A 15,210-nucleotide genomic window follows, 5' to 3' on the forward strand; every position below is an offset into this window, starting at 1 on the left:
AGAGTTGGAGTTCCTTGCGGACTTCCTCCTCGTTTGGTGGATCAGTCGTCACCGGCCATGGAGGGCAGGACAGTCTGACCGATGTTGCCGGAGCAGCAGGCCAGTTGAACTGCCCTTCGAAAGATTCTGCCCATCGTCCAAGACGTCGATGGATGTTGGTGATTGGCATCCCATCATCCTCGCAGATTGTTTCACTCACACCAGACTTCTTGCTGCCAGTGGCTCGGATGAGCTGGAAGAGCTTCCGGTAGTTACCAGATGCAGCTGCTGCTTCCAGCTCAATAGCACGCTTCGACCACCAGGCTTCTCGGTCCTTACGCAAGCTTTGCACAATTTCCTTACGTAACATCCTTCGTTTGTGGTCAAACTCACGGTCACCCGGAGTAGACCGACGGGCTTCAATGAGTTGTAAGGAACCAGAAGAAACCCAGTGCTTAAAAGCGGGACGTTTCGTAAACCCACAACTGACTGATCCCGCCATTTTCATGGTGTCATGCAATTGCAACCAATGCTCATCTATACTTTTCGGTGGAGTGGTAGCTAGCCTAGAGGCTAGCTCGGTTCGATACTTATTTGCAACAGAAGTTGCAACCAGCTTGCTAATATCAATCCTTTGCTGGAGATCACTTCGTTGTCCACTGAAAAGTAAGGCAAGATTGGCGCAGACCAAGGCATGGTCAGAGTCCAGATAGGTACTCCAGAAGGAGCGGCAGTCTTGTACACAACCACGCCAGCGGTAGCTGATCGCGATGTGATCAATCTGAGTCCAGGCTTGAGATGCAGAGGGAGGACCCCAGGTGGCACATCGGCGATGACTGTGCCGAAAGTTAGTGCTAGCCACAAACAGGTTGTGGTCTGTGCAAAGTTGCAGTAGACGGTCCCCGTTATCTGACCTGCGACCAACGAGTCCCCATCGCCACCTAAACGACTCTCTTCTGTGCCTGGACGCCCGACCTGGGCATTCAAGTCTCCGGCTAGTACTACAATATCTGTCGAACGCACTTTCTGGAGAAGAACTGATAACTGGTGGTAAAACTCATCCTTGATTGCATCCGGGCTGCAATCTGTCGGGGCATAGGCGGAGATGACGAAAAGACATCGTTTCTCACGCCGATTTCTTCTCACTTTGATGGAACTTTCTAATCTAACAGCACATAACCGACTGTTAATGGGGATCCAATCAATTAGTGCTGCCTCAGCTCTAGCGCTTAGTGCGACACCAACGCCAGCAAGACCAGACGAAGATGCCACAGGGTCCCCGGATAAGCGCACGTAAAACAAGCTTTTCGAAGCGACAGATGGAGATCGAATTTGTAGTACTTCGCCAGAGTCTTGAATACGGGTCTCGGATGGACAACAAACGTCGATATTAAGACTTTCTAAAAACATAGCCAGCCCTATCTGTTGTCCAACGGCTATTAACACGCATCGTCTTGTTATTATTATTATTGTAATCCCATTTTTTATAGCTCAATTAAATTTCACTCAAATTTCCATTTCAAGCATGTTAAGCATGAAGGCAGATATTTTAAAATTATTACATGTATTTCCCGATCAGATGCTGCCGCCTTTTGATTTATCTTTCAGCTTATCAATACCCGGAGGATTCTTATTATCCTCGGCAACATCCAGCGCGCGACAATCCCATCCAATTTGGTATCGAACCAACATCACGTTGATTCTGGTGAGAGAGTAGTGTAGTGGCATTGGACCATAACCACACAATCTTCAAAGCTGAACCCAAGACTACTCAGAAAATAGATATTCAATATTTGACACGGAGAAATACCTAACAATGGAGAAGGCGCGAACAATGAATGGAACGGACTGGAGTTGGTCGAGTGGCATGGCTCGGCCATGCAGGCGTGGTCTCTGCTGAATGTTACCTTATATCTTCTATTCATATTAAATATATTGTTCTTTCTCTAGCCTAACCTTGTCCTACATCATGTATTGGTAATTGATACGATACAGTGAGTTGGTGTAGTCGATGGTGTGACTTCCACGTAAGATCTTATAGATTAGGCAGTTATATCATGACAAATCTACAAATTTAGGATTAGGTCTATTATTAGAGCAGTACTAATATCATAGTAGACCATAGTTCTACAGACTCACAGGTCGTGTTAAGTTATGGTCAAAACAAATATTCTTCGTCTCTAATACTTTTTCTGCCTTCAAAAAGTTACTAAAATTAGTACGGAAGTACCAAATACCTTCAAAAGAAAGATAAAATAATGATGCACCAAATAGTAGCGGGCAATGGGAAATCTATAAGTAACGATAACATTTACGAAATCAAAATGTTCATTGTTTGGTAGTCAAATAAAGATAAAGAGTACTAAGATCAAACAGTGGTTGTAGTGTTTGAAGCAAAACAGAAATGGCGACCTGATCGTTCACCTACATGACTGAGAACCTGTTTTGACTATTGAGGTTGTAATGAGAGGACAGATCAACTACTGAGCCTATACGTGGAGACCGCTATCAGCCTGATTGATGAAATAATAAAACCTTACTCAGTCGCCAAAAATAACGAAACATGTCGCCAGGTCTTAGATCGCATGAGGCTAAGTGGCTACAGTTTCAGTAAACATAATATATAGCTTTAAATTGAGATGGACACTGTTAAGCAGCGACTTTGTGTCTAAAGTGCTCGGTTACCGATTCCATGTACAAAATCAACTCCACCGAATTCAGAATAAACATTTAGGCATATTATGTCAGAATGGATTAAATTCGAATTTGAACACGCATGCTTGACAGATGAGGAAATGTCTGGACATACACTAAATACAAACATAGCATGCAGCTTCAACGATACAGAGTTGAGGAAATTTTAGCATTGCTCACCTAAACGGATGATCATAGCTGCTTCCAACGCTATAGAACCTCCTAAAGGACAAACTCAACAGTAGAACATCATGAAAGTATGTGCTGTGATTTCAAGTCATAGTAGAAATCGACAAATTCAAGTCTTACTATAGCTTTATCAATCATTGAAGACTGGTGATAATAGAAACCGAAGTGGCGTCCTGTTATATAGCCAATAATATAAATATCCGCTCCTCTGCTAACGAGTCCCATGATAGCGGTATTTGTGAAGTCATTAGCTGTAAGTTAACTATCGGATGTAGTACATTTATGCTAGGTGTCATCTATCGCAGCATGATATACCTAGCTGATGACTTTATTTCAGAGCGCATTCATCTTTGGAGTGAAAATACTAGATGTTTGATAATAGGAGACTTTAACGCACCTGATATTAGTTGGACTGAGATGACCACGGAAGGATCTATAAACCCCTTTGATAGTAGAATCCTGGTAACAATAATGGAGCATGCACTGGTGCAGCATATATCCAAACCCACACTTTTTGGTTCTAACCAGGGTTCTTCTCTGTTGAACTTGGTAATGACTCATGATACTGAGGATATTGTCGACCTAAATATTCTTCCACCGTTAGTGAACAGCGGTCACGCTGTTTTGTTATTCGTGTTTAGAACTAGGGTTATGTTATACGATCAGGTTACACCTCGCCCAAATATATGGAAAGCTAACATATCAGCCATTCAGGAATGCGCTGCTAAATCAGATTGGTTAGTAGATACTAGCATATCAGTTGAAGGAGCATGGTCTGTATTTAAAGGTAAGTTTAGTCTAGTTACGTCCTCGTTCATTCCGAGCCTAGTGCCACGAAGACCAAATAACAGTCCACCATGGATAACTAAACCAGTCAGAAAACTTCTTAGGAAAAGGAAGAAGCACTGGAATTTGTTCATCTCTACTGGCTTAGAACAATACAGATCCAGTTATTGTAAGATTAGGAATACCTGTAAAGCGTTAATAAGTAAGACTAGACTATCATACGAAAAACAATTGGTTAGGGAAGCTAGATATAGTCCGAAACGGTTATTCTTGTATTTTAAAAGGCGAACTTAAAGAAGTGATGGAATTCCATCACTTTTGATACAAGAAAATCCGTTAATCATTGCCGAAAATGATGCCGAAAAAACTGAAGCTTTATCGGAATATTTCAGTAAAGTATTTTCTATCGGTAATGAGGAACGACCAACGATTCATCGCGACCGTGACGGCCCGCTGATGGATCCTGTAGTCATTGAGAAAGGTACTGATTTAAGGCTACTTCAGCATCTCAAACCTGATAAGTCCAGTGGTCCTGACGATATTCATAGTAGGACTATGAAAGCCATATCAGATGAAATTGCTGAACCATTAGCGATACTATTCCACATGTCTCTGAGACAGTCAAGACTGCCTAGAGACTGGAAAGACGCTATAATAAGTCCGGTGTATAAGGCTGGGAGTAGGGATTTAGTTAGTAACTATAGGCCCGTTAGCTCAACTAGTGCAGTTGTAAAACTGACGGAGAAAATCATTCGAATAGCTGTTATAAACTATGTTGAAGGGCATAATCTTTTCTCCAGGGAACAATATGGTTTTCGGAGAAGCCTATCGTGCTTGGCGAATCGTCTCATTGCAAGAGCAGACTGGACTGCTGCAAAATATTAGGATATTCCTGTGGATGTGATCTTCATAGATCTAAGTATAGCCTTCGATAAAGTCTCCCACTCTGGACTTAAATTCGAACAGTAACGTTTTGGAATCCATTATACAGTCGTAGATTGGATAAGTAACTTTCTACATGACAGGAGACAAACTTACTTACTTACTTACGCCTGTTACTCCTAATGGAGCATAGGCCGCCGACCAGCATACTCCAACCCACTCTGTCCTGGGCCTTCCTTTCTAATTCCGTCCAATTCTTGTTCATTTTTTCATGTCTATCTCCATTTCTCGGCGTAATGTGTTATTTGGTCTTCCTCTTTTCCTTTGGCCTTAAGGATTCCATGTGAGGGCTTATCTTGTGACGCAGTTGGGTGCTTTCCTCAATGTGTGTCCTGTCCACTTCCAGCGCTTCTTCCTGATTTCTTCCTCCACTGGGATCTGGTTTGTTCTCTCCCACAATTGGTTGTTCCTAATAGTGTCCGGCCAACGGATCCGAAGTATTTTGCGTAGACAACTGTTAATAAACACCTGTATTTTCTGGATGATGGCTTTCGTAGTTCTCCAGGTTTCTGCCCCATACAGTAGAACTGTCTTGACATTTGTATTGAAAATCCTGACCTTGGTGTTGGTTGACAGTTGCTTTGAGTTCCAGATGTTCCTCAGTTGTAAATATGCTGCTCTTGCTTTGCCGATCCGCGCTTTCACATCTGCATCAGATCCACCCTGTTCATCAATGATACTGCCCAAATATGTAAAGGTTGTTACATCTTCCAAATCTTCTCCGTCAATTGTGATTGGATTGGTGCATGCTGTGTGGTATCGGAGAATCCTGCTTTTCCCTTTGTGTATATTGAGACCTACTGCTGCTGAGGCTGCTGCTACACTAGTCGTTTTCTCCTGCATTTGTTGTTGCGTTTGGGATAGAAGGGCCAGATCATCTGCGAAGTCTAGATCGTCCAGCTGCATCCTAGATGTCCACTGTATCCCGTGCTTCCCTTCAGATGCTGACGTCTTCATGATCCAGTCGATCAAGAGGAGAAAGAGAAAGGGTGAGAGTAAGCAACCTTGCCTGATACCGGTCTTCACTTCGAACGACTTTGTCAACTGTCCTCCATGCACGATTTTGCAGTGTAATCCATCATATGAGTTCTGTATGATATTGACTATCTTCTGAGGCACGCCGTAGTGTCGAAGAAGTTTCCATAGTGTTGTTCTGTCCACGCTATCAAATGCCTTTTCGTAGTCAATGAATTTGGTGTAGAGTGATGAATTCCATTCAATTGATTGTTCCACAATGATCCGTAGAGTTGCGATTTGGTCTGTACACGATCTATCCTTACGGAATCCTGCCTGTTGGTCACGAAGTTGAGCGTCTACGCAGTCCTTCATCCTGTTTAATAATACCCTGTTGAAGACTTTTCCCGGTATTGAGAGAAGAGTGATGCCCGTGTAGTTATCACACTTGCTGAGATCGCCTTTCTTCGGTATTTTGATCAGAAGTCCTTCTTTCCAGTCTGTTGGTACTTGTTCCTCATCCCAAATCTTATTGAAGAGAATGTGGAGTATCCTTGCAGTTGCCGCTACGTCTGCTTTTAGTGCCTCTGCTGGGATGTTGTCCGGTCCTGCTGCTTTGCCACTCTTGATTTGTCTGATGGCCATGCTGATTTCTTCAATTGTTGGTGGGCCAACATCGATTGGGAGGTCCGTGGGTGCTGCTTCGATGTTGGGTGGGTTCAGTGGAGCTGGTCGATTCAAGAGTTCTTCGAAGTGTTCTACCCACCTGTTTTGTTGCTCTTCAATGTTGGTGATTACCTTGCCTTCCTTGCTTTTCACTGGCCGTTCTGGTTTGCGGCGATTTCCAGAGAGTTTCTTTGTCGTGTCATACAATTGTCTCATGTTTCCTTCTCTTGCAGCCTTTTCCGCCGCCGTTGCTAAATCTTCCACATATTTACGTTTGTCGGTTCTGATGCTCCTCTTCACTTGTTTGTTAACTTCTGTGTATTCAGCTTGTGCCTTGGCTTTTTCTGCTCTTGTTCGACTGGTATTGATTGCTGCCTTCTTGTTCCTCCTTTCTCGAATCTTATCAAGTGTATCAACATTGATGACTCATTGGAGACTCATAGACAGTATGTCGGATAGGATAGTATTACAGAATGATCTTAGCTCATTGGTGGCATGATTGGACAGGAAGTAGATCCTAATAAAAGTGTAGTGATGCAAATAAATAACTATGATGAATCGTAGGTGGATGAAACGTGCTACACGAAGTAAGAAACTATAAAAATTTAGGAGTCATATTAATCAGCGATCTCAAAACCACTAGTCATTGTAAGGCTGCAACTGCGAAAGTCTATAGGGTATTATGGTCTATTCGTAGGTCTTTCCAGTATTTAGATGATGAAATGTTCAGATTATTATACCCTATTTACGTGCGACCACATTTAGAATATGAGATTGAAGCAGCGCGTCTTTGTTTCAAGTATGGATCAGAGATGCTGGAAAGAGCTCAACGACGAGGTACTAAGATGGTACAGGGTCTATCTAACCTATCTTATGATGACAGATTGAGACACCTCAACTTATTTCCGTTATCTGACTGTAGAGTACGGGGTGATCTAATATTGGCTTATCGTATACTGAACAATGACCTTGGTATTAACATGCCTTATCTTTTACTTCTGTCCAGGACTGATCACTTGAGAGTACATTTAAAGAAGGTTCAAAAACCGAGATCAAATCGTTTACGTCTGGAGTTTCGTTTCTCTCACCGAGTAGTGAATTACTGGAATTCTCTACCGGAACACGTAATATCAGCACCTTCTGTTCATATATTTAAAGCGAGATCGGACCTCCACAGTATTACAAACTGCAAGGATTAATATAGGTCGATAGACCTCCTATCCTTATTACTGAAGACTGAAGACTGAGCATAAGAGCATGCTAGAAAAGAATTCACGAACTCTCTCTAAGCAAACATTTGAACCTGTGAAATTGTTAGTCTATGGAAAAACAACCAAACACAATAAAGTTTTGTAAAAATGAGGCCGACTATCTAAAAAAATGTTTCGAGTATTTTTAGTAAACCATTGTAATGATCAGGTTTTGAGTGTAATTACCTTGATACATACTGCGCGTCATTTAGTTGTGTTGGTGGGATAACGCTCTTTGATAATGTTGTGGCATATTTTATTTATTTTTAACTTAATACTATCTTTAACTTTCTCAAGTAAGTCTTCCAGTTAGTTATTTACTGTTTCTTTGCAGTTCTAGAAACGGAGAAACTACCACATTTCGCACTTCGTAGCTTCTTGTCTACAAACGATATAGTTTATTTTAATTTCCCCATACCACAACACACATTCGTTACCAAACTCTCAATATCCGTCACCTTTCACGGTTGCAGTCCTGAAAACATCAGTTTGTTGGTTGTTTGCCTTGTTATTACACGTTTTGTCTTTTTCTAGAACTCTTCGTTCAGGATCTTTTCCTGTAGTCAGACCATTCGATGTCCCAGTGCCAAATGGTGTTTTAGAGCCTAGAAACTCCTATTCACTAAACATACCGATTAAGGAATCATTCAATCTAACAGTTACTTCGGACGATTGTGGGACTTACTCGCGATTTCATGTGAAGTCAATTAATCTTCGAAATGCAGCAAACATTGACATAAATATTCATGGGCCTGTTGTTGGCATGTGGTATATTGGTGCTTACATGACCACCTCTTTTCAGGTGAGTATGGTCATCATGCAGTTCGGTTTCTTTTTTCACCAGTCTTCAATGATTGATAAAGCTATAGTAAGACTTGAATTTGTCGATTTCTACTATGACTTGAAATCACAGCACATACTTTCATGATGTTCTACTGTTGAGTTTGTCCTTTAGGAGGTTCTATAGCGTTGGAAGCAGCTATGATCATCCGTTTAGGTGAGCAATGCTAAAATTTCCTCAACTCTGTATCGTTGAAGCTGCATGCTATGTTTGTATTTAGTGTATGTCCAGACATTTCCTCATCTGTCAAGCATGCGTGTTCAAATTCGAATTTAATCCATTCTGACATAATATGCCTAAATGTTTATTCTGAATTCGGTGGAGTTGATTTTGTACATGGAATCGGTAACCGAGCACTTTAGACACAAAGTCGCTGCTTAACAGTGTCCATCTCAATTTAAAGCTATATATTATGTTTACTGAAACTGTAGCCACTTAGCCTCATGCGATCTAAGACCTGGCGACATGTTTCGTTATTTTTGGCGACTGAGTAAGGTTTTATTATTTCATCAATCAGGCTGATAGCGGTCTCCACGTATAGGCTCAGTAGTTGATCTGTCCTCTCATTACAACCTCAATAGTCAAAACAGGTTCTCAGTCATGTAGGTGAACGATCAGGTCGCCATTTCTGTTTTGCTTCAAACACTACAACCACTGTTTGATCTTAGTACTCTTTATCTTTATTTGACTACCAAACAATGAACATTTTGATTTCGTAAATGTTATCGTTACTTATAGATTTCCCATTGCCCGCTACTATTTGGTGCATCATTATTTTATCTTTCTTTTGAAGGTATTTGGTACTTCCGTACTAATTTTAGTAACTTTTTGAAGGCAGAAAAAGTATTAGAGACGAAGAATATTTGTTTTGACCATAACTTAACACGACCTGTGAGTCTGTAGAACTATGGTCTACTATGATATTAGTACTGCTCTAATAATAGACCTAATCCTAAATTTGTAGATTTGTCATGATATAACTGCCTAATCTATAAGATCTTACGTGGAAGTCACACCATCGACTACACCAACTCACTGTATCGTATCAATTACCAATACATGATGTAGGACAAGGTTAGGCTAGAGAAAGAACAATATATTTAATATGAATAGAAGATATAAGGTAACATTCAGCAGAGACCACGCCTGCATGGCCGAGCCATGCCACTCGACCAACTCCAGTCCGTTCCATTCATTGTTCGCGCCTTCTCCATTGTTAGGTATTTCTCCGTGTTAAATATTGAATATCTATTTTCTGAGTAGTCTTGGGTTCAGCTTTGAAGATTGTGTGGTTATGGTCTAATGCCACTACAAGTCTACAGTGATTTGGAAAAAGCTCAAATAAGTTACTTGTGGCGAAAAATTTTCACAAAGATAATCACAAATCATTGTTGTTGCACCATGTTGTGCTTAAGTGGGGAAAGCTTCCCCTCGAAATTTACACATTTTCATCGAATCTGTCTAAAAGGCTGCAAAAAGAAACACTTAGATTTTATTATTGAACTTTAATTGTTACGACGACTTAGTTCTTGTCTCTGCACAAGTTGGGTTATAATTTGTTTCACATTACTATCTTTCATCACTGTCTACGTGTACCAATTACAGTTCACCATAATATTCAGAGTCTTTATTCACTTTTTATTATATATTCGTTATATTCTTGAAAATATGATGATGTCGTAAGCCCCCTGAATGCTCTGGTACGGCCGAGAGTGGGGAGAGTCCGCTCTCCCTCTCGAAGTGCTCTCACATGGCCACGCGTATACAGCCTCTGCCAGGGAAGTCCTACTCATTGCCTTCTCGTGGCGGGGGTGTTGTTTACGAAAATGAGAGGACGAAAAGCGAATGTCCGGCGCTTTAACTGGATCTCAAACCAATGGTGCACGTGGGCTCCGGTATCCTGCGGGAACAAATGGCGTATGAACCAATCGTTGGTCACCGGCTACCATGGGACTGCATCTCCTTACGATGCTCCACTGCCTTGTGGGTTAGACCTTTAGGTCAAAGGCTCAGGGTGTGGCCCCCTAAGAAAACCACCTGCTTCGGTTTGGGCACCCGGGCAGTATCACAGCCCACACACAAATTGATGAACTCTTTATGCCTATGGAAATTACCTTTCTCTCTTTGAAAAACAAACAATTGATTCAGATTATTATCATTACAATTATTGTCATTATTAATACTATTATTATTATTACTACTATTATTGTAATTATTGTTATTATTATTATTATTATTATTATTATTTTCCACATTATTCACCCTTTTTTATACTTATACAGCGGCTCGTCTTTGGTGGAAATTCGACTGTATCTAAACGTTCTCGAGTCACTGTCCGGTTGAAAATTGTATGTTACCACCGAATACGAGGACTGAAGCAGTTTTTCTGAAACCACGTGCACCGTTCAAACTGGCTGCCTTCAACGTTCGCACATTTATGCAGGTTGGACAACAGATAGGGCTGGCTATGTCTTTGGAGAGTCTTAATATTGATGTTTGTTATCTATCCGAGACCCGTATTCAAGACTCTGGCGAAGTACTACAAATTCGATCTCCATCTGTCGCTTCGAAAAGCTTGTTTTACGTGCGCTTATCCGGGGACCCTGTGGCATCTTCGTCTGGTCTTGCTGGCGTTGGTGTCGCACTAAGCGCTAGAGCTGAGGCAGCACTAATTGATTGGATCCCCATTAACAGTCGGTTATGTGCTGTTAGATTAGAAAGTTCCATCAAAGTGAGAAGAAATCGGCGTGAGAAACGATGTCTTTTCGTCATCTCCGCCTATGCCCCGACAGATTGCAGCCCGGATGCAATCAAGGATGAGTTTTACCACCAGTTATCAGTTCTTCTCCAGAAAGTGCGTTCGACAGATATTGTAGTACTAGCCGGAGACTTGAATGCCCAGGTCGGGCGTCCAGGCACAGAAGAGAGTCGTTTAGGTGGCGATGGGGACTCGTTGGTCGCAGGTCAGATAACGGGGACCGTCTACTGCAACTTTGCACAGACCACAACCTGTTTGTGGCTAGCACTAACTTTCGGCACAGTCATCGCCGATGTGCCACCTGGGGTCCTCCCTCTGCATCTCAAGCCTGGACTCAGATTGATCACATCGCGATCAGCTACCGCTGGCGTGGTTGTGTACAAGACTGCCGCTCCTTCTGGAGTACCTATCTGGACTCTGACCATGCCTTGGTCTGCGCCAATCTTGCCTTACTTTTCAGTGGACAACGAAGTGATCTCCAGCAAAGGATTGATATTAGCAAGCTGGTTGCAACTTCTGTTGCAAATAAGTATCGAACCGAGCTAGCCTCTAGGCTAGCTACCACTCCACCGAAAAGTATAGATGAGCATTGGTTGCAATTGCATGACGCCATGAAAATGGCGGGATCAGTCAGTTGTGGGTTTACGAAACGTCCCGCTTTTAAGCACTGGGTTTCTTCTGGTTCCTTACAACTCATTGAAGCCCGTCGGTCTACTCCGGGTGACCGTGAGTTTGACCAGGGCTGCCTTCGATTCGTTGGACAGGACTGTTCTCTGGGATTGTCTATTGAAGAAGGGTGTGCCTGAGAAGTTTATTAACATCCTAAAAGCCCTATATAAAAACACCTCAGGCAGAGTGAGGGCATACAACCACCTCTCTCCATTGTTCCATTCGAGCAGTGGGGTTAGGCAGGGTTGCCCAATCTCACCATTCCTCTTCAACTTTGCCATCGATGACATTCTGGAAACAGCTCTGATGGATGTAAGTAATGGTGGTGTGGATCTGTTGCCTGGAGAAAGACTTCTCGACCTTGAGTATGCGGACGATATTGTCTTACTGTGCGATAATGCCCAAGGCATGCAATCCGCACTTAATCAGTTGGCAATCAGTGTCCGTAGGTATGGTGTGTTCTTTGCACCTTCGAAGTGCAAAGTACTTCTAAAAGACTGGCAGGATTCTAATCCTGTGGATGGTGAGCAGATAGACGTAGTCGAGAAGTTCGTGTATCTGGGTAGCTGCATAAGTGCTGGTGAGGGTGTGAGTGATGAGATCAATGCACGTATAGTGAAAGCCAGAGCGGCTTATGCCAATCTGGGCCACCTTTGGCGCCTTCGTGATGTTAGTCTGGCTGTAAAAGGTCGGATCTACAACGCGTCGGTGAGAGCAGTTTTGCTCTATGCTTGTGAAACCTGGTCTCTCCGAGTTGAGGACGTTAGACGACTCTCTGTGTTCGATCATCGCTGTCTCCGTAGGATTGCTGACATTCAGTGGCAACACCATGTCAGTAATGCAGAGGTTCGGCATCGTGTGTTCGGGCACAGAGATGATAATTCAATTGGTGTCACCATCTTGAAACACCGACTTCGGTGGCTTGGACATGTTCTACGAATGTCGTCCCGGAGAATTCCACGTCGTGCATTATTTGCCGACTCTGGGACTGGTTGGAAGAAGCGGAGAGGTGGTCAGTGCATGACATGGTGTCGTGACATGAAAGAAAGCTGCAAAGGACTGGCTTGTGTTGGTCCTTCACGACTCCCTGGTTGGGGTCTGAGAGTTGGTGCTACACAGTGGCTAGAGACGTTATCAGATATGGCTCAGAATAGAAGCCAGTGGCGATCCTGCTGTAACCTTCTTTTACTTTCTTCATAAAAAAGTGGTTGTGTCTCCTTTACCTGAAAGATTTCTCCTGATTGTACCTTTTCGTACCGTCGTTACTACCACACTACCTTACTCCAATCTCTTCGTCATTGTTCTCTTTTTCTTTTGCGCTCCTTAGTTTTTTTTTCTTTCTACTTCTCTTCGAATTCTCATTGTTTTGTGTGGCGCATATATATTGGCGCTCTCTTATACCAATATTCATGTGTTCAAATAAGTAAATAAATAAATAATAATAATTTTCACAAAGATAATCACAAATCATTGTTGTTGCACCATGTTGTGCTTAAGTGGGGAAAGCTTCCCTCGAAATTTACACATTTTCATCGAATCTGTCTAAAAGGCTGCAAAAAGAAACACTTAGATTTTATTATTGAACTTTAATTGTTACGACGACTTAGTTCTTGTCTCTGCACAAGTTGGGTTATAATTTGTTTCACATTACTATCTTTCATCACTGTCTACGTGTACCAATTACAGTTCACCATAATATTCAGAGTCTTTATTCACTTTTTATTATATATTCGTTATATTCTTGAAAATATGATGATGTCGCAAGTGGGGGACTGCCGGAAGATTCACTTCAGTTGAGGATCAATGTCATACAAGACTAATTATTCCCACCCTTTCTCTATCATCTAGTGGTGGACTGGATTACGAAGACCCCCATATCTCAATGGAAGCATAGAATACAATGGACAGCATGGATGGTGCTGAACAATTTGCATTTCACATGTGACCTATCCCTTCTATGGAATAGAAGACAACCAGCGTAGCAGCAGCGTCCTCGGCACCAGTAGTCCTCAGCATACACAAGGGATTAAGCAAGGTCCTCAAATACAACATGGAAAACACTAACCTAATCATATTTGATATAGAAGCTCTAGAAAATGTGAAATCTTTGACGTACATAGTCAGCTGCATCATCGGTGAACAAGGAGTATCCGACGCAGATGAAAACTCAAATCAAGGGCCTTATCCCTATAGCTGAACAACATATGGAACTCAAAACAACTGTCAACCAATATCAAAGTCAGTATCTTCAATACGAACGTCAAAACAGTTCTACTGTACGAGGCTCAAATGTGGAGAACTACTATAACCATCATCTGAAAAGTATCTGTATTTATAAACTATTGTCTAATAATAATAATAATAATAATAATAATTTATTCTCAAGTAACTGTTTGTTACATGAGGCACTTTTGTTGGTCAGTAACGCCACTCTCCCTCTTTTTGTGATGTAAGGCTCTCTTCCGTTTGTGGTAAGTACGAATATTGCTTCAATCAAAGCCCATAGTTGGAATACACTGTCTCTACTAGTTCGATATTACAAGCAAATCAGATGGATAAAGCATTTGTATTATGGGTTAAACATCCATTTAGTATATCACACTGCTATGAAGGTAATTAGCGGTAAACGTTTTTTAAAAAAAGTCAGATTATATGTGGTTTAGAGATGGTAAGGACTAATAGCGAATCAAAGAATATGAAAGAGTATAAAATTGTAAAATTTTCAAGGTAAGAAAAATAAAACATTGAGCAACTCACAAGAATTTAGGACATTTTGAGTTTCTTATGATCGGCCTTAGTTGATCAACATCCATAAGTTTAGTGAGTTATCTGTCTACTTGCAATAGAAAAAAAGGACATGACGCTTAGGAATAATAATGTATATTTAACCATTAGAGAGATTCGGAAATTGAAATCAAGGGTTAAGAGCACAAGGCTGTAGTGTGGTGTCGAGTCGCGGTTGACTATGATCACCACTACAGGAAGACTACGTGCTAGTTAACCGATAAGATCCCCCGTAGGTCAAATATCAGAAGGTAGTTGGTGGCTGTTGTCGAGATGTATTTGTTGGCGATCTCGTGGTATCGAAAGAATACCGAGATCGTGCCAGGTTACAAGTGGGGTTACTGAGCGTAACCGAATTCGTGCAAGGTCACAATCAACGGAAGAATGTATGTTTTTGGTAAAGTTAAACAGACAAGTACAGTAAAACAGTCCCTGGTACAGTTGGTTATAATAACTATTGAACATTGGGTAGATTGCTATGAATAGATTAATATATATATGTAATATCTCAATACGTAGGATAATTAAATGTTATGACGTTTCGTGACTCGGTGTAAGCCACTTCTGATTTATTCTCTGAATAAGTGACTTACATTGAGTCACGAAATGTCATTACATTTAATTTTTCTACTTTTTGGGATATTACAAATATATTAATTTACTTATGAGGTAGTCCTTGTAATTTGAAAATCAAGTAA

General features: G+C 41.5%; 1 protein-coding gene across 1 annotated transcript in view; it reads left to right on the plus strand.

Moving 5' to 3' along the window:
• The first annotated feature begins 7,667 nt into the window (after positions 1–7,667).
• Positions 7,668–15,210, plus strand: part of TMEM8A (Transmembrane protein 8B) — a 60,943-nt gene continuing 53,400 nt past the window's right edge. The window contains exons 1-3 of the mRNA XM_051212313.1: positions 7,668–7,756; positions 7,795–7,951; positions 7,995–8,262. Coding sequence (XP_051072483.1) covers positions 7,702–7,756; positions 7,795–7,951; positions 7,995–8,262 — 480 coding nt within the window. The 5' untranslated portion in view covers positions 7,668–7,701. The remainder of the gene's footprint in view (positions 7,757–7,794; positions 7,952–7,994; positions 8,263–15,210) is intronic.

This window comes from Schistosoma haematobium, chromosome ZW, assembly GCF_000699445.3.
Source record: "Schistosoma haematobium chromosome ZW, whole genome shotgun sequence".
NCBI classification, from domain to species: Eukaryota; Metazoa; Platyhelminthes; class Trematoda; order Strigeidida; family Schistosomatidae; genus Schistosoma; species Schistosoma haematobium.